This window comes from Acomys russatus, chromosome 24 (genome assembly GCF_903995435.1).
Source record: "Acomys russatus chromosome 24, mAcoRus1.1, whole genome shotgun sequence".
In the NCBI taxonomy this organism is placed as follows: Eukaryota; Metazoa; Chordata; class Mammalia; order Rodentia; family Muridae; genus Acomys; species Acomys russatus.
Genome location: NC_067160.1, coordinates 56,275,494 through 56,302,140, shown reverse-complemented (window position 1 = coordinate 56,302,140; position 26,647 = coordinate 56,275,494). Strand labels below are relative to the sequence as shown.

The 26,647-nt window shown below is 43.5% G+C and overlaps 2 protein-coding genes across 3 annotated transcripts in view; both read right to left on the bottom strand.

Annotated features, from left to right (window-relative positions):
- Positions 1–26,647, bottom strand: part of Il1rn (interleukin 1 receptor antagonist) — a 225,199-nt gene that overhangs the window by 129,645 nt on the left and 68,907 nt on the right. The window lies entirely within an intron of this gene.
- Il36g (interleukin 36 gamma) lies at positions 2,352–7,199 on the bottom strand. Its single transcript, XM_051167018.1, has 4 exons — positions 7,035–7,199; positions 6,454–6,561; positions 5,500–5,639; positions 2,352–2,760 (listed from the first exon to the last, which is right to left on the bottom strand). Exons 1-4 carry the CDS (start codon positions 7,066–7,068, stop codon positions 2,551–2,553), a joined length of 492 nt encoding a protein of 163 aa, XP_051022975.1. The 5' UTR covers positions 7,069–7,199; the 3' UTR covers positions 2,352–2,550.

Here is a 26,647-nt window from a genome sequence, read left to right as displayed (position 1 = left end):
TCCGCTCTCCATCCCTGACCCTATTAATGTTACTCTGCTGTGCTTGTAGGCAGAAGCCTAGCATAACTGCTCTGGGAGGCTTCACTGAGCGGCTGATGGAAACAGATGTAGAGACCCACAGCCGAACGTTAGACAGAGCATGGGGAATCCTACGGAGGAGTTGGGGGAATGACTGAAGGAGCCAGAGGGGTCAAGGACTCCATAAGAAGACTTAAAGAATCAACTAACCTGGTCCCATGGGGACTCACAGAGAGTGGACCGCCAACCAAAGAGCATTCATTGACTGGTCCTAGGCCCCCTGCACATATGTAGCAGATGCACAGCTTGGTTAACATGTGTCTTCCCCCATCCACTGGAGCAGAGCCCTCTCTGACTCTGATGCCTTTCCCCTAACTGAGCTGCCCTGTCTGGCCTCATTGGAAGAGCATGTGCCTAGTTCTGCAGTGACTTAATGTGCTAGGGTGGATTGGTACCCACGGGGGGACCGTCCCCTTCTCTAAGGAGAAGGAGAGGGGGAAATGGCAGCAAGGGACGTGCAATGGAAGCGAGGACTGGGAGGCGAACAGGGGGTCAGCTATCATGACGTAAAGCGAATAAATAAATAAAAATTTAAAAATTGCCTTAGCCTAGCTTTAGCTTCTCTGCTTCTGTCTCTGTCTTTCTATCTCTCTCTTCCTCTTTCTCACATTTTTTGTCCTCCTCCTTCTTTGTGCTAAGGCTTTAGGCATACACTACCACCCAAAATTTTTGCTTCTTTTTCTATAGAACTCATTATTCCCTTGAAAAATTTCCCCACTATCAAAATCTCTCTAGTTCATTCAGTGAGTGGAGGTCACTGTATTCATGGCTTGCTTATTTCTGCTGAGCTATCTTCTGGGATCTTCTCTTTATGGCTAAGGTACCCTGCTTTAAGGAGGCTACATTTTTCTCTTGTTTGGATACACACATTCTCTAGAAGTTCTTTAGGCAAAGCACATGGAAACAAATCAGTTTTAAACTTTTAAGATTTACTTATTGTATGGCCCACACACGTGTATGTGTGCACATATATGTGCCACGGCATATGCATGAAGGTCAGAGGACAACTTTTGTGAGCCAGTCTTTGCTTCTACTGTCCCACTGTGGGTTCCAGAGATGGAACTCACGTCACCTGGCTTGTACATCAAGTGGTTTTATACACTGTGACTTCTTGTCAGCTCTGAAAATAAGCTTTCTTGAATGGGCTCATGTATTCTTAATTAATAAAGTATGTGGGTAAGGACTTCAACCCTGGAAATAGTTTTCCTCTACAAAGTGTTGCCCCAATGGCCTCTGGTGCACTTTATTGCAGTGAGGTAGTGAAAAGCTATTGTGGTTTGTCCACCCTTTGAATGGGGCTAGTTTTCAATTCTCTAGCAGCTTTTAAAAATTCTCAATGCCTTCTCTTTCTCTCCAAGGCACTGATGCTCTGATTACAATCATCAAAATGAGTTTCACCTATTCTTGGACTTCTTATAAATGAGCCCATTCAGCACACTCCCCTTGTGTGTGTCGGCCGTCCTCAGGACAGTCTCAGAATCCGTGCAGCTGAATATCAGCAATTTCCTTTTACTGGATAGTATTGAATATATTGTGTGCTTATCTATTCACTGGTTGATAGAAATTCAGGTTCTTTCTCTGCTTAGAATATTATGAAGTTTGATTCTAGGGCTTGAAAATTTTTTATACAAGTCAGTTTGCACAGCTTACTTTTAAATCACTCAAGAGGCAAGAAACACACATTTTAATATAACCTTTTATTTGTCCTAACTATGATTACTCTGAGTATATCTACACAGAAAATCACACCTAGAAGACCCAGGAAAGCACTAGTCAATCAGCAAACCCTAGGGAACACGCTGCAATGTCTAGGAAAGGGTTTTAATTTGCTAGGTGTGAGGTTTTAGAAGGTTAAGCACATGCCCCTGGTAACTCTGATGTTGCTTCAAGTTTGAGAAATGCAGTGAAGTAAATACAACTCAACCCTATGTCATTACATAAATTTATTTGGATGGCCGGAGGTACTGCATTTGGGTGAGTCATCAGTTAATACTCTGAAAAATAAGGACATGGTCAGGGATGAGCTGTGGGGAGGCTCCAAGTTTCCCATATGTTATGCAACCATTTCCTCCAAGATTGAAACACTCCATCCTCCAAGCAGGCTCCTTAAGCAGGAAAGTAAACAACTTAAAATGGCTTCAGGAAGTCCCTGAAACTGACCAGACTCCTAGGACTCTCGGTGCCAGAGTAAACCATCAAAGCAGCTTACAGTAAAAGACCAACTGAAGTGTCTAAGAAGGACACTCTCCAAGCTGTTGGCCTCAGAAGACAGCCTTACATTGTTCCCATCTCACCCTACTCTGGAGTATACAACCTGTTTTATTGCTTTGTGATCATCTATGAAATGAGATATTTGTTGGTTCTTCCCACCTCGAAGTATGAAACTACCACAGATCAAGCCTGATAATATATTAGAGGCTGAAAAGTTTTCAGACCAAGACTTCTAGCCAACCCTCTGCTCCCACAATGAGTTCAAGCCCCTATATTTAAATTGAAGTTAATGTTGTAATTTTCCCCCAGTTCTGATGTGAGGAAGATGGGCTGGCCATTCTTGGAGGAGGCGATAAACCTGCCAGGGAAAGCCACTGATTCAAAGGTGGACGTTCTACCCGTCTGGGTGTGGTAAAACAGGAAGGGCTTCTTTGGCTCAGGATGGTTGTACAAATCCACAATCTTCTCTTCCTGCATGTGAGGGAAAAATACTCATGAGAAAAACTAGAAGATGCTCCTGAGAGGCAAAGCTATTTTTATATAACCACTAAATACTCCTGAGTCAAGGAAGCCTTTAATTGCAGAGGTTAGGAATTTAGCTCAGTGATAGAAGCTGTCTAGTAAGTGCAAGGCCTTGAGTCTCCATTAACTTCCCTCTTTCCCCAAAAATAAAAGAGGAAAACAAGGAAAGAAATAGAAAGGAAAAGGAAAGAAGGCAGGCTGGATCTTCCTGCCTGCCACTAACTCGTACCGGTTTTCCCTTTCACTAATAAACACCTTCTAAGTTTAGAGTTTTTAACCACGACCCATAAATACTTATAGTTGCTCACTACCGTCCTGACATTCTGTTCGGCAGAGATTTTGCTGACCGTTCAAAGAGTGAAAATCTACCTTATTTGTAACTCCCACACTCCTTCAGGCATCTTTGCTCTCATTTCCCAACGTCCCGAGGAAGCAGAAGTGACTGATAAGAACACAGACTACGCACTGACTGGATGGCTACGACTCACTCATCCCCATCCCTGTGCCTCCCGACCTGAGGAGGACTGTTAGGGCACCACTCTATGTGAAGCCCACCGTTGGCTGAAACATTGTCATGTGTCACATAACTCTGTTTTAATGATCCACCACCTCTCTCTCTGTTGGTTCTTACTTTACAGACAACCCTTGCAACAGCTGCTAGAACTTGCTGTCTGATTTTTTTTCTCTTTAAATTCCATGTAAGCACTCTTTATTCCTAACACTGTCTCATTAAGCTCCCCCCCCCACTGCTCCCCCGCAAAAAACCCGTACATTATCAATGGCCAATTTTTGAGGACAGGAGTCCAACAGAAGAGTGACTTAGGAAACAGAGGACAGAGCTTGGAATGTAATCTCATCTACTCTGTCCACAAATCTTGTTGCTGACACTTAAACTATTTCCAGAATCTACCCCCCTCACCTCCATTGCTATCCTAGCACTATCAAATCACACCCAGATCACCATGAGCCTCCAGAGGACTTCCATCCTTGACCAACCTAGAGTCCGAGGGATCCATTTTAGATCTAAGTTGTTTTGGGTCACCCTGTTCAGAGCATCCCAGGTTTCTCTGTTCACTTGAACAGACTAGCGAAGTCCTGGCAGAGAACGGCAAGTCCTTTTCTGGCCTCAGTTTGCTGCTCTGTGCCTGTCTTCACTGGCCCCTGGACTCTCACCTGCTGATGCAATTTCCTGCTTCCTGCGCTTTCCTAGAATTCCTCCTGCACGGCGAACCCCTGTTTCTGCCACTCCCAGGCCGCTTCCTGATCTGATTAGCTTTTCATTGAACTTGTTTTGCTTTGCCTTCCTCAGACGTGATACCGTTTGGCACATCACAAACGATGTGCTGTTATATTTATCGTCTGCCTGCGTCTCTTCATTCTAGAATCCAGGCTGTAAAAGGTCAGAGTTTTTTTTTTTTGCCACTCTGTTTAAGGATATCCCAGGTACTCAAATGGTGCAATTACGTTTCTGCACATTTGCTGAGTTAAACAGAATCAGGCTGAATTAACCTAATAAAAATGAAGTTTATGGAGCGAGAAGAGATGTATGTACGCATATACTTACACACAAACGAAATTATATCTATGTATACACATTTCTGTGTGTATACACATATACTTACACACAAATAAAATTATATCTATGTCTGTATGTATATTTCTATGTGAGTACACATATACGGTTGTCTTAAGAGCTTAAAGGAATTGGAATAGCAAAAGTAAATATTTTAAAAACGGTTAAGGAAGAGCCATTTAGGAGGCTAGACAAGAAAAAAAAAAGCATAATTATAAGCTGAGAACAAGAAATTCTCCTAAAATGCGAGGCCAACAAATAAATAAATAAATAGAGGAAAGACATAAAATGTGGCAATTGCATAAGATAGTATATAATACCGAGGTGGGGCCTAAGACTGCTACTGACTTGTGAACAGGAATTCTGAAGTGGAGAGTACAGGACAATTAGGGAGAGGACACACAGGCGTCCACAATGACCGAGGACATCTTAAAATTTAAGAAAAACAAACATTATCAACTAAGGAACGGCAAGACAAAGTCTTTTTACCTGTCTATTTTTAAATTTTACTTCAAGGAAGGAAATGGTTATTTGGCTTTTAATACTAAGCTACAGTTTGTCGGTCTGGTAAGCCAAGGCAGGGCCTTGAGGCATTTGTCACATCGCATCTAGGACATGCCGACTTGCTTGCTTGTTCTTGCCTAGGTTTCTTCATTCTTCTACAGGTCAGAATCCCCTGCCCGGAGAATTGTACTGCCCACTGCGGCCTGGTCTTCCCACATCGATTAATTTAATTAAGGTAGACTTCTTCAGGGCATGCTCATATTTGAAAAGGAGCTAGAAAGAAACATGCTTAGGGAAATAGTTTCTTTGTTAATTCTAAAGTTTAACATCCTGCCAATAAGCCACCTGAAGATACATGGGCTTTTAAAAAAATAATCCAAGAGAGAGGGGAAGGAAAAAAAAGGGACACGTGTGTCCTGAAACAGAAAGGAGCCTGGTGAGGTGGATGTGAGGGTAAAGGACGCATCTGGGGGGTTGAGAACCCACTAAAACATGCTGTGTTACAAACGTCACACGAAATTGAATGCTTTGTGTGATAACTTAAAAACAGAAAGTATAAGGAAAGAAACACAGGTTTCTACATTTTTATGTTGTTTTTCTGGGTCACTGACCTTTAGCTGCAAAGTGGGTTGCTCATCAACTTCCGCACAAAACAGGCATTTTTCTGGGTTCTTGATTCCCAGATAAATGGGAATTCCTTTGCCCTGCTCAAGGGACTCTGGGTACTTGCATGGGAGGACAGTGACAGTGACTATAAAGATAAGAAAATAACAGTTTTCCTCTGAAGCCAGGAAGACAGAACGCTCTAATAGTTCTGATTTAGCAGAGCAGCATTTGTTTGCCAAGTGAGTGAGTCCAGAACTCTAGTTCGTAATCCTTGATACCAAGACCAAGTGGCCATCCACCCCCTCCCCCCAATCCACCCTGATAGGGATGTGCTGTCCTAGCTTTGGGGCAGGCACCGAGCTAAGTGAATGGGAGGACTTAGATTTTCACACCTGTGGTTGAGCACTTGGTGGCAAACACTCCTACCCTAAATGGCTCCTCTGATCCTTGGAGAGGTCTCTGACCGTTAGCAAGGTTTGCCTAATGGGATGTTGAAATTTACCCTCTCTGTGTTATTCACACGTTTAGCTCTTTCAGGATGCTTTGATGTCCTACAGCGCAGACACATTCCCCTTCCAAAGTACAGATCCCTAGTGCCTGCTCTACCTTAGTCTGGGACAGACCTCTCCATTACTTTTCTTCCCAGGCAGGAATAAAGTCTGCCTCTTCCAAGTGGCCCCCACTGAAAGTTAAGCATGTTTTTGGCACATGGTTAGGCATATTTTGGGGGTACAGAGTATTGATTTAATGCATGCATATGCCATGCAACAGTGATGAAACCAGAATAATCGGTATGTCCTTTATGTTACATATTTAACATGCATCTGTGGTCAAACATTCCAGAAACTTCTTCTAACTACTGTTAACTATGGCCATCTCACTGCTCAATAGGGTACTAACACTTTTTTTTTTTTAACAAAGTAGTGTGGGAAGCTCAGCAGTCACAGATGACCTCTGACCTGGGTCTACAGTATTGCTCCGCGGCACTGTCACAAGGGTCTGACCACGAAGGATCCACACCTGCTGGTCCAAGTCAGAAAGCTCCCCATACTGAGGACTTTTTCTTGCTGTTGGAATGAAAACAAATAATAGACATGTTGATTAAGTTTCCAAAAAAGGAGAAAGATTATCTAAATCCAGGCCCTTTCTGTAATGAAAACAGGACCAGGGGTTTTTATGCCCAAACTGGCAACTTTCTTGGAACCCAGCAACCCAGACTTCCATTGTAGTCAATCCGTGGGAAGCAAAGGCCACCTAGGGTGATTACTGATCTAAGGGGACCATCCAGAAAGCCAGAGTAAGAAAACAGCCCCACCACTCATCGGTCCTGAGGCTGAGCTGCTCTTGTTTGTTTGGCCTGATGCTGGGAACCATAGCTAGAGCATCGGGTAGTGGTCTCCACTCTCCAGAAAATAAGGGCGCCTTATTGTGTGCTAACAGCCATACCTGAGATAGAGACGGGTGGACTGCTTGGCCTTTTAGAAGACATAGCTGAGGATACAAATAGCCCAAGCTCTCTAGTGTCCCATCCCAACATCACCTCCATATGTAATCTTTCCTTCATCGTCTTCCATAATGGGCTTGTCCTGGTACCTGAGGGAGAAGACTGCAGGAAGGAATATAAACCTCAGAAGACATTGACAAGACTTTCCAAGACCCAAGTACCTCAGGCTCCCATTTAGGACAGAGAGCTGAAACGCATAACCAGACATGATGGACTTAGAAGAACTAAGCTACCCCCTGAGACCAAAACCTCAAGGCACTGGAGACAAAAGCAGGCAGAATTCCCCCTCTACTCAGAAATCTCTCTACAAGTTAGGAGGCCAAAAATAACATCCGTACTTTAACATCCCCCCCAGCCTGCAATTCTTTGTATATCTTTTCCCCAGAGGTCCTTCTGCTTTGCTATCTCTGTCAGCTCTTTCTGTCTGAGGCAAGAGGAGGGGTGTCTTCATGTTGGGTAGTTCCAGCCAGAATCCCAGAAAATCAGGAGTGAAAGACAGAGGTTCACACACAGAGCAGGGGCCCAGAGATGTGGCAAGACAGCTCAGTCCCTTCACTGAGCCCTGAAGTACAGAAAGTCCCACAAGCAGAGGGCTTTGTGGGTATGGGCTATACCTGGCAAGAAAGAGTCTTTACGGAAGGTTCAGAAGACCAAATCACAGCTCGGGCAGCTCCCAGGTGCACTGATGGCTTCTCACTCAGCCTGCCCATTTATCCAGTCCTCTTTCGTAGGTGTGGCAAATGTTCAGCATGGAGGAAATCCAGTTCTGCCTGTAAAGATCTTGTTCCTGGCTCATTCAGGTGAAGAAATCTCAGATGTGTGTGACTCTTCTGAGCTCCTCAAGAAACGGAAGGAGCCCAGCCCCATAGGTCATCAGGAATTAGTTAATGACAAACCTTTGAGTTCTCAAAAGGGAGAGACTAGGGGATTTCCCCCGGAGGTCAGCTGTCCTGACCTGTCAGTTTGGGGTTAGACTGCTAATTCTGGGAACACAAATGGTAGGGATGGTTCATGGAAGCTGGACATCCAACTTCTGCTCCGGCATCTTAATAGTTTCCCTAGGCAATCTTTCTTGCCTGCATCTCTTTCTGGTTGCCTAGGAATATACTCCTGTCTTACCTTGGAAGGAAGTGTAAAGCTGAAGTGATGATCCCTCTAATCCAAAATCAGGTTGGTGCCTGTCACCTTTTTTTGAGTGGCCCCCATTGTTAATCAGTAGAAAGGGTTCTTTTTCTTGACATACTCACCACAAAACAGCATCAAAAAGGTCCCACCTGCCTTCCAAATCCCTAGTGCTCTGTTTCGGTAAGAACCCAATCTGGAAAACAGAATGCACATAAACATTTCCAATGGAGGGAACCAAAAACCTTTAGCTCAGGGAGGCTAAAGAAGAAAAGAAATTGTGGTAAAAAAAACAAAATCAAAACCAAAAAGCAAAAACCACTGCAGCTCAAACGAATGATCTTGGGACTGATGCCTCAGGGAATGAAGAATCTTGCGCCAAACTGATGGCCTATAATAACGGTATACCAACAGCACACTGATTGGTTTCCCACTGCCAAATGGTCAGCCCTGAGAGCATACAAACAAGTAACATCATTCTATGGACTAAACCCGTTATATTAGGAATATATATGTACATACAATAACAGTTAGTGAAAAAGAGACCAAGACTTTGAAGGAGAGTAGAGAGGAACATGTGGGATGGTTTGGAGAGAGCAAAGGGAAGAGAGAAATGTTGTAATTATAATCTCAAAGTTGCCATCCACAAGTCACTAATTTAAACTTAGTGTAGATCTCAGAGGATAGAGAAATCAGAGAAAATGGGAAGGTATAAACCTGTTTTTTTTGGTGTTATAAAAAATATTTCAGTGGGAGTGGGTGAGCTGGCCCTGCCCTGAGGACATGGGAGCAGGTGAGCCCATCCTGCCCTGATGACACTGGAGGGGGAAAGTGGGCCCTGCCCTGAGGACATGGGAGTGGGTGAGCAGGCCCTGCCCTGAGGACATGGGAGGGGGAGAGCTGGCCCTACCATGATGACACGAGAGCGGGAGAATGGGCCCTGCCCTGAAGGCAAGGGAGTGGGCCCTTATCCAGGGCTCTGAGTTGACCTCATCCCAACACCTACTCCATGTATGACCTGCTGGAACACATGAAGGGACTGGACTTGCACATTCAAAGATTAAGAATCTCCTTGGCACACAGCAACAACGAGATATCCAACAGCAGTGAGGATCCGGTAACGATAGTGTAGGCCTCCAACCAGACCCATGAGTCGTAGCAACGAACATTTGAAAGTAAACATATGCGGACAGAAGACTATACTGTGTGATACACTACAGCTTCTGTGACAAGATTTTTTGTTTGTCTGTTTGTTTTATTTTACTCGGGGGGTGGGGGGAGGAGAGGGATTTTGGTGCATGATGTGTAAATCATAGATATTCAATAAAAGTAAAAACAAATATTTCAGGCTGGGGAGATGAAGGGTAGAAAGTGAGCAGTGAGAGTGAACAGATGGTGACCTAGGAAACCAAAAAGGAGGGAAGAGCCAATCTTACTCTTTTATGACAACTGTTTCTCGGGTGAACTACCTGAGGTCCCACAAGAACTTTGTGAATTATGCTGTATTAAAATAATATTATGTTACTATAACAAAATATTATATCAACTACGTTTATCTCCTCCAAGGTTGGGACCATGATGACATAATCCATTTCTCTAGACCTCATATGGTCTAATTAGCTCAATATGACCACACAGGGGACCAGTCTTCCAACACGGGAATACTTGTGGGCTAATACTCAAGCCATATCCAAACCATACCAGGAGTGAAATGACAAAGGGAAAAGGGAGGTTGGTCTTTGAAGAGCAAAGAACTCATCTTCTGAGGAGGTGGTCCAGAATTCTTATCTCAAAATGAAATGGGTAGATATTGTTGGTACAAGGTCCCCTAGCTTCACTTGAGATGATTACCAATATTGATACTAGCCATTGATAGACCATGAACATGTTGCCTTAAAATGAGGCCACTTTAAGAGATGTGGCAGCCTTGGAAGGGATCTAGTCATGTCTCCCTGAAGCTTGGTCCCAATCCCTTCTCCTAAGGAGGACATAGTAGCAATGTCAGTTAAAGGGTTCCTCCTCAGGCTCTGCTGCTGCAGGCAAGTACATCCCTCCTGTCCAGCCCAAGGCAGAAGGGCCTTAAGATATGCTAGAATGCTAGGTCACAGATCCATTAGCAGCCAAGCTGTTCCCCTTTTCCCCAAACTCAAGCCACATCCTTCCCTGTTCCCACAGTCTGGTCCCTCCCTCCCTGCCTCTTTCCAGAAAAACAGATAAGCGAAGTTGACTAAGGCTTTTGCAATTGCCCTTCTGCAGCTGTGATTAAACCCAAGTTAGCCTTGAATAATAACTTTACTTCTATCTAGTACCCTCCAGTTTGTGACTGCTGGCACGTTGGCTAAGTCAGGCTAGGTCACATGGTGTGGAATCTTCTCTCCCAGTCTTGGAAATCTAAAAGTCAGAGGGATTCTCTTTGTTTTAATGGGATTGAAGGGTCTGCTTCTCCCTCCATGGACTCCTCATGGATGCCTATGACAAGAGTGCTGTATGTTCCTAGACATTCAAGAGACTGGAATAGGATCCCCTTCAGGACCTACGTCAGGCTGTCTTCCCTAATGAAGCTCTTCCTTGGACGCGAAGGCTCACTTTCCCACTTCAAGCCGTGATGATGGAACTCTCCTAGGAAGCTCTCACTGGAAGAGTAGCTCTTCTCAGCTTTCTTTCTATGAGCCATTATAAGATCCTCTTATTATTTATAGCTAAAAAAACAAAGAACAAAGTTTTGCTGTGTTAAGAGAACCCAGTTGCCTTCCTATTAATGTTTTGGCATCATCTAGAATAGTGGCAGCCATGGACATTTAGTGTGCTTGGAGCTGAATCCCAGTAAGTGTGCACAAGGCTAAATGTCCTAGATGTGGAAATAATTTCAAGATAACTATTAGTCCGGATCCTAATTTTAAGACTTCAAGATCCACTGGTTTGTTTGTTGGTGGAGAGAGGGGTAACGAGTTGGGGAGGGTGGTCTGTGTTCTGGAGGGATCATCCTACAGACTCACTCACTTAACAGGCCTAGGACCTTAATAGACTGAGGAAAGGTCAAAGGAAACTGGACAGAGTAAGAGACCGTCAGCATCATGAGAGTATCTATATTTTCAGGTGTCCATTATATAATCAGTACTCATGTAACTGGGCTGACAGTCAAAACTACAAGATCAGGTATCATGCAACAATTAAAGGCCATGTGACCTTATCATCAAGGGTGGACTTGAAGGAAGGGCCAAGGAAGTTCCTGAGCCGTCCTCTGGTGTAGACTCTGTAGACAGAATAATAGAATAGACATGTTTAACAGCTTCCAACCCTGTGGTCTAAGACTTGATCCCATCATGTTCTCCTGAAGCTGGTCTCCGTGAGACCCATGTTCCGTGATGTGAGCCAACGTGCTACCCAACTTCGTCTCTCCCTTGTATGAGAGAGTTCAGGGCAGATATACAAAAAATATCCCTAAGCTACTCAACAAAAACAGCAGAAATAAGTAGAAGCATTAAAATAATGAGTATAGAAGAATGAAACCATCTAGGGGCACCATGAAGATGTTCCTCATCGTTTGTAGTTGCTATGGACCATTGTGCAGTTATGTGCAGCTGTAAAGCTAATGGCGATAAGAGGCACTAATGTGAACAGAGCACACGTGCCACCTAAAAAAATGGTTGCGTGCCTAAGATGTGAAGTTTCTGGATAAGGAGCCAATGTCAGAGAATTCTTAGGCGTTGCCCAATGGCTCACACCCTACAAACTGCAAAAGGAAAGGTGGGATGTTAGGTACCACCAAAACATTCAAATTTGGGAGAAAATACCGGCCAAAGACATCACGAAAGAAAATGAAAAAAAAGACAAGCTACCCAGGAAAAAAATTATTTGCAACACACCGAACAAAGAAGCAATTCATACCCAAGGTGTTTTTTAATATTAATTAATTAATTTATTTATTCACTTTACATCCCAGTCATAGCCCCTCCCACCTCTCCTCCCAGGCCCTCTTTCCCTCTCCCATTTCTCCTACCATATTTTTCAGAAAAGGGGAGCCCCTCCCCCTCACCCCCCTTCCCACCCAGAACTCCAGCTTATAAAGTCACATCAGGACTGAGTCCTCTTCCCCTGTGGCCTGGCAAAGCAGTCCTGCCAGAGAGAAGTGATCAAAAAGCAGGCAAAAGAGTCCATGTCAGAGCTAGTCCCTGCTCCTCTTAGTAGTGGACCCACATGAAGCCTGAGCTGCCCATCTGTGGAGAGCCCCCAAGGACCACACCCTAAGATGGCGCCTGGCATGTCACCAGAGCAGCCTCAGTAAAAGACAAACAGGTCCTTATTTGGATATAGCCCGCTGCCTGCGGTAGTTCCGCCTTCATGGACCTATGAGGATACGAGACGTGGTGTGAATTGATTGGCTCATGGTATGCTTTATTAGTGTGTGACGGATGTGGTTCGGGGGAGTTGCTTGCATGAAGAGCTTGAATAAACTGCTTGGAGAAGAACTTGGTGGTTGCGTCTTTCTTGCTGGCCAAGTGAGACGCGACACCCATCGGCCTACATCTACGTAGAGGACTTAGGTCCAGTCCATGCATGGTCCTTGCATACCCAAAGTTTATGGTCACCTCCTACTAACTAATAAGAAAAGGCAGATTTGAAAAACATTTACCAGATAGGAAATATAAAAACTCAATAAATGTAAGCAGTTAAAATTACCTACAACAGTTATTAGCAATATGCAACTCAAGCTAACAAATGAGGCTCCCGGTCCGCCCACCAGGAAGTCACAAATTAAAGAGACAATAAGCAACTGTGTGAGGAAACAGATTCTGCCTCTCTCCATGCAGCATAAGCATGCTCAGGAAACAGACTGGAGAGGCTATTAAAATGTGTGCCCTTGACTTGGGAAGCCCACTTAGAAGAACCTGTCAGGTTAGTGGTTTCCAGTTCCAACAGCTAGAAAAGCCACACTGAGGAAACTAACACCATGAAAACATTTTAACGTTTTCAGGGGAAAAAACTGGAGCTTGCTTTTGCAGCACATTTCAAAAACAGGTTCCGTGTTTGAAATGACTACTGGCAATTCCTGATCCAACACTTTTAGCCATGATCTCGCCCTCCACATTCTTGCCTGCCACTACCAATAAAAAAGAAATGCTCACCCAGGGAACGCAGCAGAGATGTTTGCTGGCTTTTATGTCCTTACAAGGACTCTTGGTGCTCTGACCTGTTTAAAACTATGTTCTCAGAGTGGAATCTGCCCTCAGTATCCACATCTTCTTACTTTTCACAGGAAAATTCCATAATATGCTTTCCACTATTACCAGTACACAGCCCTCAACAAGACTTCAAAGTTTTATTAATATAAAAGTGTTGCCTGGGGGCTGGAGAGATGGCTCAGAGGTTAAGAACACTTAAGACCTCTTCTAGATAGAGGTCCTGAGTTCAATTCCCAGCAACCCCATGGTGGTTCACAACCATCCACAATGGGATCTAATACCCACTTCTGGTGTGCAGGTGTGCACGCACACAGAGCACTGTGTACGTAATAAATAAATACATCTTTAAAAAAGAGTATTGCCTGTACTGGTTCGTTTTTGTCAACTTAAAACAGCCTGAGTTAGCTGGGAGGAGGGAGTCTCCACTGAGGAACCGTCTCCATCAGACTGGCCTATGGGCAAGCCTGTAGGGGCATTTTCTTGATTAATGGTGGATGAGGAGGGCCCAGTCCACTGGGTGCTGTGCCACTCCAAGGTAGGTACTAGGTTGTATAAGAAAGCAAACTGAGGAAGCTATGGGAAGGACTCTAATAAAGCTTGATTTCTCCGTGGTCTCCCCTGCCTCGAGTTCCCATACCCACGTCCTCAACAGAAAGGAATGGTCCAAGGGCTGGCTGCAGGCTCTCACAGCGGAGCTTCAGGGCACCTTGGAATCTGAGACCCACGGAGGCTCTGAGGGGGTGACTTGTCAGTGGAAAAGGAGTCTGCAGGGCCCACAGTAGCTCCAGAATGACTAAGAAGAAAGAAAGAAAGAAAGAAAAGGGGGGGGGGAGAGCAAGTCTCATGCACTTAAAATGTGAATTCATGAAATCGGAAGGCAAGATGGAGCTGTGTTGGGTGAATCTACACCCTTCATTACTGCGTTTTAGCCAGCAGGCTGCAAGTGCAAAAGTTGTTTCTGGTGAGCAGCTGGGCTGCTGGCACTGACTGCAGGAAGCTGTGTTGACCCCTAGAGCTCCCTCAGAAACGGGCCTTTGCGAATAGGGCAGGACCTAGGATACCCGGCTGGCTGTACCTGCTTGCCCTTCTGGGAGAGTGCTGGGCAGCAGCACTGCCCACAGCCTACAAGCACAAAAGTCAAGCCTGGAAAGCTTGAGGGTGGCAGACATTGAAGGCTGGGAAGGATGTGGCATCCAGGAGCTTGCATAGAAACTGCCCTCTGGGAAGCCCTGAGAAGCCGCAACACCACCCTGACTCTGGACATCAGAAGGAGGATATCCCAGATATCTCTGCAATGGTCCAGAATTTACTGTGCTTCAGAAACCAGAAACCTTGAACCAGAACAACAACTCATTAAAATGAACATTTGCATGCAAAGGTGTCTGGACAATAAAGTAATAAATATATATAATATATGATAAATTATATATTATATTAGAAACTGTATGTGTCACAACATATAATACATAACATAATATGATATATAATTATATATTATATTACATATATATAACACATACACATACATGCACACAGAGTTTATAATGCCACTACAACAAATAAATTTTCTATGGAGAGGCGGGAAATACGGAGGGATGGAGCTATATGTGAGCAGTGGAGAGGTGGAACTAGAGATGAGACAGCAGTGATAGGTGTGAGAAGGGGCTGTGGTGGAAAAGGGAACATGTAGTTACCAAGTAGGGCTGACAGGGTGGTGGGTTGCAGCCTGGAGCTTGCACTCTGACTCGGTACCCATACATGCCGCCCAGCTGCAAGACTGCCCTGGTTCTGAGCAACGATGACAGGATGTCTAAGATGAAGGATGCCCCATCTTCTGGACTGGACCTCTTTGAAAGACCTCTGTGGTTAGTGCTGTACCTGTGGTCCACCTCCCCAGGCCATGTTGAAGCTGGAGGTTCGTGTTGATGTCCTTGGTTTGAGTTACCACCAAAGGCCATATGGATGTCCTTGGTCTGGGCCACTGTCTGAGGCCATCCTGTGGTCTGTGGACGACGCTTCTGCATATCTGTAAGAGGCCTGGGCAGCCATCTAAGGCAGTGGAGAAGTCTTGGTCCCTCTGCCACTGAGGGCCTTGTCTGGATCCTGCTGCAGCCAGTTTCTGCCATAGCCATAGCCATAGCCAAAACCCCTAGATGAGGAAATTCAATATTTGTTGGGTACCCCACTTAACACTTGGGTATTTTGCTTTTCCTTAATATCTTATTTTTTCTTAATATCTCTTAATAAAAGTTGCTTCTGCTTTGCTTACTCACAGGAGTACTTATGTTTTGAACCACTGTTGGCTGGAACAGATAAAGTCTAGAGCCACTGTCCCCGGTCAATATTTGGTAGCTGAGTGTCTGGCACCCTAGGTCCTTGAGTTATGCATAACTGAGTGAAGAACCTGTCTTGTGAAGGAAAAAAACCCAAACAAACAAACAAACAAACAAACAAACCAAAAATTAACCAAACCAAAACAACACCCCCATAGAAACTCTATTGATGCTTTCAATATTTTTTCATGTAAATAAGATATTTGGGCTAAAGAATAAAATAATTAATGGAGTAGTCAGATAGAAACTGAAGTATTATACCACCAAATGATTTTTAATTTTTTTCTTCTGTCAACCTGAATGTAAATAGTGGTTTCCTTGTGAATCTGAGACTTTCCAGCTTTTATGAAAAGTTATGCATGATATTAACCATAAAATAGGTATCTGTAATACAGCAAACATATTTACATGCAAATTCATAGAAAAAATACAGGATTCTAAGGAATTAATTCTTAAACAGCTGTTATATTTAAAAGTATTTTCACCAAAAATCCCATAAAATAATTGATAAACCCAAAATTTGTTAATAAATTAATTTTATTCCCACAATGGAATTTCCAGGAACTTGCCAAGATACAAGGACTTAGGCAGCACTCAGTGGTAGAAACTTGCCTAGAGTAGGTCATCATGACTACCTCTCTCAGTTCTTACCAGGCACTGAGTGGCACTGAACGGTACTGAATGGCACTGAGTGGCACTGAGTGGAACTGAATGGCACTGAATGGTGCTGAATGGCACTGAGTGGAACTGAACGGCACTGAGTGGCACTGAGTGGTGCTGAACAGCACTGAGTGGCGCTGAGTGGCACTGAATGGTGCTGAGTGGCACTGAGTGGCACTGAATGGTGCTGAGTGGCACTGAATGGCACTGAGTGGAACTGAATGGCACTGAGTGGCACTGAACAGCACTAAGTGGCACTGAATGGCACTGAGTGGCACTGAATGGCACTGAGTGGCACTGAGTGGCACTGAATGGCACTGAGTGGCACTGAGTGGCACTGAGTGGCACTGAATGGCACTGAGTGGCACTGAATGGCACTGAGTGGCACTGAACGGCACTGAGTGGCACTGAATGGCACTGAGTGGCACTGAACGGCACTGAGTGGCACTGATTGGCACTGAATGGCACTGATTGGCACTGAGTGGCACTGAGTGGAACTGAATGGCACTGAGTGGCACTGAAGGGCACTGAGTGGCACTGAGTGGCACTGAGTGGCACTGAACGGCACTGAGTGGCACTGAATGGCACTGAGTGGCACTGAACGGCACTGAGTGGAACTGAGTGGCACTGATTGGCACTGAATGGCACTGAGTGGCACTGATTGGCACTGAATGGCACTGATTGGCACTGAGTGGCACTGAGTGGAACTGAATGGCACTGAGTGGCACTGAAGGGCACTGAGTGGCACTGAGTGGAACTGAATGGCACTGAACGGCATTGAGTGGCACTGAGTGGCGCTGAACAGCACTGAGTGGCGCTGAGTGGCACTGAATGGTGCTGAGTGGCACTGAGTGGCACTGAATGGTGCTGATTGGCACTGAATGGCACTGAGTGGAACTGAATGGCACTGAGTGGCACTGATTGGCACTGAATGGCACTGAACGGCACTGAGTGGAACTGAGTGGCACTGATTGGCACTGAATGGCACTGAGTGGAACTGAATGGCACTGAGTGGCACTGAAGGGCACTGAGTGGCACTGAGTGGAACTGAATGGCACTGAACGGCACTGAATGGCACTGAGTGGAACTGAACAGCACTGAGTGGCACTGAGTGGCACTGAGTGGAACTGAATGGCACTGAATGGCGCTGAATGGCACTGAGTGGCACTGAGTGGCACTGAGTAGCACTGAGTGGCACTGAGTGGCACTGAATGGCACTGCTAAATAGGCTCTGTTGTCTTGTTACTGATCTTAAAGAGAATCAACACATGGTTTAGAGAAACACGTTCTCACATCCTTAATTTGTAAAGACTTTTTTAAAATTTGGAAATAAATGTTTAAAGCTATCAAGTGCTTTTCTGTATCAAGGGAGATAACATTATAATTTTAACTACTAATCAATGTAGCAATCTTCTAATGACATTTTTGTGTGTGTTTGTAAGATATACCTTATATGATTATAAATATTTCACTCCATTGTTAGATCTGGAGAGATACTGATATTTTGTTCATCTGTTTTCAGTTTTTAGAATTTTTTCATTAGCAACTATACATGGTATGATGCCACACTGCCTGCTAACACTATCATCATTCTTTTTTAGTTCTAAAATAAAAAAAAAAATACTAACCACATGAATCCGAATAACTTTTCATTTTCTGCCTAAAGTAAATTGGGTACAATAGGAGTTTACTGTTCCCCCAATGTTTGGTAAGATCTATCCATAAAGTGCCCTCCTTGTATAGTGCATATAAACATGTTTTCATTTTGATCCCAAGTGTGGGATATGAAACAGACTTGTGTGAGGGTGTGCGGTGTTTGTCCGCTGGGAATGGACTTGTGAGAGGACATGAGGTGTTTGTCTACTAGAAGAACTGCCTCTTGTGGGAGCACGGTCTTTGTCGGCTGAAAAACATCCTAGTACTGACTCTGAGAGGATAGCTTGGCTTTTTGGTTTTGGCATTGCTTCCTGTCATTTGGGTGTTCATCGCTCTGCTTCGAGATGCTTCTAGAAAGAAACACTCCAGAGAATGCTCCGAGGTTCTGGGTTCTAGCTTCTGCTTTGAATTCCAGCTCCTACAGCCACAGTCACTGCTGGGGGATGGTCCTTCGCTGAATTGCTGGATTTCTGTTTAATGGGTCTTCTGGAATCCTGACAATGAAGAATGGAATCACGCTAAGGAGCTGAGTCTAAAAAGGTCTACCTCTCTTGTCCTGATAAACCTCTTTTCTCTCCTATCTAGGGTAGGTGGGTTGAAAGGGAGGTATAAGCATTAGCGAAGCCCAAATAAATAGGTTTAAAAAGGTTCAGAGCCTACACCCATCCGGTGCTTTTAGGAAAAGAGATCCTAGAATGTCTTTCCATTTTCCTGCAGTGTTGACTGGTTTCTTCTACTTAGGATATCAAAATTTTGAGAGAATGTTTTTTTTTTTTTTTCATCAAAGCTTCTGTTTTCTAATTTACTTATTGTTTCTGTAGAATTATCACTGCTCTAATGTAGAATATAGTATGTTGGCAAATATTTCTTGGTAATGACATTTACCTTTCTTCCATTCAAGACTGACACTGGCATGGGTCCAACAAGAGTTGGCCCAGTGACAATTTAAACCAACAAATGATAGTTATGATAATATCTTCTTTGTTTAAAAAATAATAGCACTATGGTTGAGCCAAACCATGTTTCTTCTCACTGACTAAGCAGGAGGTGTAGCTAAATGGTAGAATAACTGCCTGTCATACCAAGACTTGTTTAAAGCATTAGAAAAGAGGAAAATAACCTAAAATGTAGAAAACAAAAGAAAAAACTTAAAATTGCAAACATTAACTATTTTTAGCTTTATAATACCTAAAAGAAAAGAATAATATTTTTAATGGTAGGATAATGTATTAAACTGTATCAGACTCTTTTAGGTTTTATTTTGTTGTTAGATTGTCTTTTAGAGACGAGGTCTCTCTGTGTAGCCCTGGCTGTTCTGGAACTCACTCTGTAGACCAGGCTGGCCTTAAATCAGCGATCCACCTGCCTCTGCTTCCTGGGAGCTTGGAATAAAAGTGTGCCCCACAATGCCTAGCTCAACTTTGTGGGTTTTTAACAAGACATGATTCACCTACAGAGGTGTGGGAAATACTCCACACTTTAGAAAGTGTTAAGTCATTTTGAAAGGAGTTTAAGCGCTGTGTTGGGAAGGCAAACTGCCCTTGCTGAATGAGTCTGCTTCCCTGAGGGATAGAGCCAAGGCTCCCTGGGAGTGTGTCACCTACCCTACACCATTGCTGATCTCACTGCATGACTGTGCAATATTCAACCTCAGAAAACAAGGGTAGAGAGACTAGAGACAAAAGACTCATGCCTCAGCTCTCTTCTGATGTTGCAAGACATAAATCACTCCAGAAATTGTTTTTTTTCTGTGACTTGGTTTAAATAGGACTTGCTCATCTCTAATTACATAAGCCTCAAATTGTCAATGATTTCAAAATGCAGAGACTGAGGAGGTGGTTCAGTTGATGTGTTGTACAAGCACATGGATTCCTATCCATAACATCTACATTAAAAAAAAAATCTAGGCGGGGCGTGGTATGCATCTGTAACCCTAGCACTCATGAGGCAAAGAAAGAAGGAGTCCTGGAGCTTGCTGATCATCTAATTGGTGAACTCAGAGTTCAGTGAGAGATCTTGTCTGAACAAGTAAGGTTGTGAAGTGACAGAGAAAGATGCGTAAAGACCTCCCTATGCACACAAAAAACAAATATGTTCAAAGGACTAGAAAAAGATATGAATAAATGCCACAGTGGAGACTGAAAACACATTTAAATGAAATAATGAAAAAAATAGAACATGAAAATATAATTTAACACAGAGAGAGTTTTGGAAGAAAAGCCAAATTGAAATAAAACTTGAAATGATAAATTTAGTATGGCAAATAAAAACCTCAATGGAAAGCCTCACCAATAGAATGAATCAAGCAGAACAAAAAGAGCATATTATTTATATCTTATGGTTGTGTGGCTTCTTGATTTTGTGGGACTCCTAAGAGTGAGAGTAGGGGTATCTCTGAATCTTTTGCCTCTTCTTGGGATCCTTTTTCTACTACTGGGTTGCCTTGTCAAGCCAAGGCCAAAAAGCATCCCCATCAAAATTCCAATGCAGTTCTTCACATAAATTGGAAAAAAATCTTGAATTCCACATAGAAACACAAAAGATTTAGGATATAAAAAATAAGCTCAAACAATAAAATAATTCTGGAGGGGTCATTGCCCCTAATTTCAAGTTGTATTACAAAGCCATGCTAATAAAACTAGTCTGATATTGGCGTAAAAAAGCAGATGCATTGATCTGATTGGTGGGCTAGAACTGAGGAGACAGGTATAAGACCATACACAGCACTCTGATTTTTGATGAAATAATTTAAAAAAAAAGGGCCCAAAATAAACATTGTAGAAAAAACCAGAATCTTCAACAAATGGTGCATGTGAAACTGGACATCTCCTTGCAGAAGAGTGAAACTTCATCCTTATTCTCACCCTGCACAATACTTAACTCCAAATGGATCGAGGTCTTCAACATGAGACCCTGAGTCTGACAGAAAAGAAAGCAGGGACCTTGTTTGAATTTAGGAAAGGAAAGGACTTTGTGAACTGTGTCCGAAAGCACAGACATTAAGCCCAACAGCTGATAAATATGGCCTCATCAAAATAAAAGTTTCTGTACAGCAAAAGACTCCATTATTCAATCACCAAATAGGGAAAAATGTTTACCAGCTATACATCTGACAGGGTTAGCATCTACCATATAAAAAGAATCTGAAAAATGAAAATCAAGTAAACAAAGAACTCAATTGAAAAGTGGGAAGTGGGACTAGGCCAGTGCTTGTCAACCTGTGGGTTGTGACTGCTTTGGGGGTGTTGAATGACCCTTTCATAGGGTTCACCTAAAGGCCATCATAAAAATCAGATATTTATATTAGGTTCATAAAAGTAGCAGCATTATTTGTATAAAGTAGCAATAAAAATAATTATATGGTTCATGATCAACACGTGAACAACTGTGAGCACTAGGAAAGTCGGGAACCACGGAACTACGTGGAACTAGATGAAATACGAACGGCTGAGAAACACGTTTTAGAAAATGTTGAACGTCCTTAGCCACCAGGGAAATACAAATCAAAACTACTTCGAGAGTTCACCTAACCCCAGTCAGAGTCATAAAGATTAAAAAACAACAAAACAAAACAGCCCAACAAATGCTAGTGAGGTTTTGGGGAAAGAGGGGACATTTGTTAACTAACAGTGGGGATGAAAACTGGTGCAGCCACTGTGAAAATCAGCGTGGAGGTTTCTCAAAAAACTAGAAATGTGTCTACCGTACGATCCAGCTATACCACTCTCGGGCATAAACGTAAAGAACGTATGCCCTACTCTAGGGATGCCTGTTTACCCATGTTCGTTGCTGTTCTGCTCACAATAGCATAAGAGCAGAAACCATCTCCCTGCCCAGAAACAGAGGAATGAATAATGAAAACTTAGTGCATTTACACAATGGAAACATTGGGAGATGAAACAATGAACATTTCAGGGAAACGAAAATAATAAATCAAAGGGTTATTATACCTCAGACCCAGGAAGACAAGCTTCAGATGTTATTGAGCAGATGCGGATACTAGCTTGGGATACTAGATGTGTGTGTGTGTGTGTGTTTAAATTGGGATACCCATGGAGCTCAAGAAACTACCAAGGAGTCATTGGGGAGGGTCTTTTAAGAGAGGGGAGACAAGATGCAAGCGGTGTAAATAAAGCCGACCGGAAACAATGGAGCAAGAAGGGTGAAGTGGGGCTGGGGATGGCAGTGCAGGGTGGAGAAGGAAGAGTGGGGAAATATGACCAACACCAAAGACCTTTTAAAAAGCTGTATTGAGGCTGGGCGTGGTGGCGCACGCCTTTAATCCCAGCCCTCGGGAGGCAGAGGCAGGCGGATCACTGTGAGTTCGAGGCCAGCCTGGTCTACAAAGTGAGTCCAGGACAGCCAAGGCTACACAGAGAAACCCTGTGTCGAAAAACCAAAAAAAAAAAAAAAAAAAAAAAAAAAAGAAAGAAAGAAAGAAAAAAGCTGTATTGAAACAGCACTGTAGAAACTTCCTAAAATATATTCACACACACACACACACACACACACCCAGAGAGAGAGAGAGACGTGTAATAAGAGTTTAAATGAAATTACTCTCTATATAACAGGGGACAGTGCCCTAACAAGAACCACAGTACCAGGAGTGGGTTACCTATTTCGGAATTGTTGGTCAGTGAGATATTGACACTGCTCCTGATTACTATGGTGATTTGAATAAGAAATGTGGCCCAGCTGGTGTGGTGGCACACACACCTGTACTCCCAGGACTTGGGGAGGCAGAGGCAGGCAGATCCTTGTGAGTTTGAGGCAGCCTGGTTTACAAAGTGAGTACAGGACAGCCAAAGGCTACAAAGAGAGAAACTGTCTTAGAAAAGCAACACAAAAAAGTCCCTCATAGGCTCAAGTATTTGCACACTAGGTCTCCGGTGACTGAAGGCTCAGGAGTTCAGCCGAGAGAACAGCAAATATCTCACACTCTTACAGCAAATCACCAGTCTTTCAGCATTAAACACTGATGAGTTTAGAATGGTTGCGCCTCACCAAAATTTGTTCTGCAAGTTAATTCTCAGTGTAATGGTTTAAGCAGTGGGGCCTTTGGAGCTAATTCGGTGGATGGAATTAGTGTCCCATAAAAGGGCTTAGAGACACAGCAGCCATCCCTTTAGCAAGCCTGTCAGGTGAAGCAGAGAGCAAGGACTCACCAGGCACCGCCACGATGGAGCTTTGACTTTGGACTTTCCATCCATAGAGTTATGAAAAGTGCCTATTCGTTGTAAATTACTCAACTAAGGCATTTTGTTCTAACAATAAACTGACTAAGACAGGTACCCAGAGTGGTTCGCCTCCACTGACTTCACAGGAATCAACTCACATGACAGACACTCCAAGTTCATAGTCAAAACGCAGCAAATCCGAGAACAGGGAAATGTGGGTCAGGGGAAAGCTCACCACAGCTGAGGCATTCTCCTGATCCAATCTACAAATGACAACCAACTGGGGAGTTATCACTGGGAACTAGAAACATGCGTGTTCCGGTTCATTGCAAGTTCTGCCACAAGGTGGCGCCAAACTACAGCAACAGATAAGATGAATTTCTCTCTCTCTCTCTCTCTCTCTCTCTCTCTCTCTCTCTCTCTCTCTCTCTCTCTCTCACTCTCTCTCTCTCTCTCTCTCTCTCTCTCTCTCACACACACACACACACATACACACACGGTGCACGAGAGAGAGAGAGAGAGAGAGAGAGAGAGAGAGAGAGAGAGAGAGAGAAAGGGAGAAAGGGAGGGAGAGAGGAGACCTAAAACTGCTTACCAGCTAACTGCAGACATTCCCAGGTACTTTTATTAATTTCCTAAGAACACACCCCTGTATTTTATACAAAGGATGTTTGGGGCCTAAATTATTACCTAATGCAGGACCCTACTATGTAAAAACCACAAAGCCTAGAAAAGAAAGGAAGACAGATAAAGAGAAGGCAAAAAGGCTGGGCTTTCTACACAGGATGTACCAGTGTGGACACCTGGCCTTTGGAGTTAAATAATTCCTTGTTACAGGGACTGTATCTTTAGCAGCATCTCCGGCCTTTACCCACTAGATGCCAGTAGCAACACTGGTAAACATCACTCACAGCCGTCTCAAGGTGAAGAAAATCTGTTTGGTTGAGGAGCAAAGCTTTTTAGAACAGAAATCAGAATGATCACCCAGGGGAAGGAGGAAGCGAGGGCAGGATGGATTGCAGAGGGAAGCAAAGAGAGCGCCCAAGGGAAAGAGGTTGCTCTCATAGACGCATCTTACAGCGTGCCTAGAAAGAGGGTGGCTGTACATCTGGCTTTCCCAGTTTATGCTTCTTGTACAGAGAGGAATATTATTTTCTTTCTTAGACGTGTTCCAGCCTGAACCGTTTATAAAATAACGTGAGTGATAGGTCAAATGAGAGACCAAAGTCACACAAAAGACACAGCAACATGGAAGTCAGTGACAAGCTGAGGTTCTGTACGATTGGCTGAGGGAACAGAGAAGGTGAAACCCACTTTATTATCAGGATGAACAAACACCTAGAGTATAGAAACAATCCTTTAAATCCCAACCTACTGAAGGCCAGTCTAGGATTAGCTGTGAGCGTAGATAAACCAGGCTGTAGCGTTCCCATTGGCCACGTGGTGGCCTGAGTATTATGTATGTCAATCAACACTCTCTAGTTACCAGAGTTTAATTACAAAAACAGGAGACTGCCAAGGGAGAAAAAGAGTTTTCTCTGAGACCATTCGCCAACTCTTCTCTGACTGACTGGCGAAGAACCTGTAACTTCTCTTTTCTCTCTCCCCCACCCCATTATTTATTCATTCACTTTACAGCCTGGTCATAGCCCCCTCCCTCCCTTTTCCTCTCCCAGACCCACCCTGGTACCTCCCATTGAGGTGTCCAGACAGGCTCCCTGGATTTCCATGTAATTTCTATAGGTGGTAGTTTTTTTCAATGGCCCTTAAGAAAACCCAATCCACGCTTATGAGTTTGTCCTTGTGGGACTATAGGTTCAAGAATCCCTCGCAATTTTTTGATATCTCATTCTTCTTTTCATTAGCCATTATACCAGAGAAGAGGAGTCAGCACAAGACAGGGGAACACAGAGGTCTGAAGCAGTTTATTGTAGAAAGTCCCTTCCTCAAAGATTAATTGGAACATAAGACTGTAGGACCAGCTGCCATTATGTCTTCGTGTAATTTTGTAGCACATTATTTTTTTTAATACATTTTATTTAAATTTTAATTTATGTTTCCTTGGTGTAGGGGTATCAGATCTTGGAGTTACAGACAGTCATGAGTTGCCATGTGGGTACTGGGAAGTGAACCCGGGTCCTTAGGAAAAGCAGGTAGTGCTCTTAACCACTGAGCCATCTCTCCAGCCCCTGTAGCACATTGTTTAACCTCGCTAGAGCTTATAGTTCCCAACCATACTAGAGTTTAATTTACTTTCATAGCAGCCATTGGGAAGGGAGCATTCTTCTAGTTTATACTCTGATGGTTCAGAAGAGTCACCTGCGTAGAGCTCTCATGAGTTCAAGCTGTATACAATTACAAGGAAAAACATGATTTTCCTTAGAGGCATATAAGAGTTTCTTTAAACATTTAACTGAATAACAGCAGCAAGCAATAATGAGCATTCTGAAGTAAACCCACTCCCATGTTGCTACCCCTGAGCGGAGCACAAAAAACACCTTCCAAGAACAATTCTGTGGTTTAAAGAAACTGAGGTCATAGCACTCTTGTCTTATCTTCTTGGAGTCTTCTCATGAGGCCTCAGAACTCTCCCTCACATGAGTCCATTCCTGGACCATGCTATGACTTACTGTCCTGGTGAAGACTCCTGGAGAAACAGGATTAACCATCCGTCATGATCTGAGTGTGAAATGTCCCCACAGGTTCACCTATTTAGGGCTTGGTTACCAGCTGGTGGGCTTTGAGGAAGTTACTGGAGCCTAATGGCTCCCATTAAACAATGGTCTAAGCCATTAGTAGAAGTATAATATGGTGCATTATTTGACTATGTTGGAAACTATGCAGTAGGGTCTATATAGAGGAAATAGGTCACTAAAAACATACCCTGTCCTGGCCATAAGGTAAGTACTCTATGTGATATGCCCCACTGCTGTGATGTTTAGTTTCACCAGACCCCTGGATCAACAATTAAATCTTTGAAACCATAAACTAAATTCACTTTTACTCCATTAAATCATGTCCGAATTCTGTTACACTTAGAACAAGTTAACCAGCATTCCAGCTGAGCAGTCTCACTTCTGCAAGTACATCTGAAGGCAAGAACATCTGCACGTCAGAGAAACAGTCCTCACGTTCACTGCCACAAGAGCCGTGGTTTGTAACAGATGTGTTGATTGACTGGACTGCGGTCATCATTACACACAGTATACAGATATCAAATTGTCACACCAAAGATCTTGGGCACACATGATTTCATTTATTTTCAGACTTAAAGATAACTAACACAGAAATGCAAAAAAAAGTCTTAAATACACAAATTACAATTTGAATTGATAATATTCTGAATATTAAGGGGGTATTAGCTACTTTTTGTTGCTGTGGTAAAACTCCATAATGAAAAGCAATTACTGAGGCGAGAATTTACGTTGGCTTATCGTTCTAAATGGGGAGACCATAATAGCACCATGGCAGCAGGTGGCTGGAACCGGGATCATATTTTCCTCTAAAGAGATGAAGCA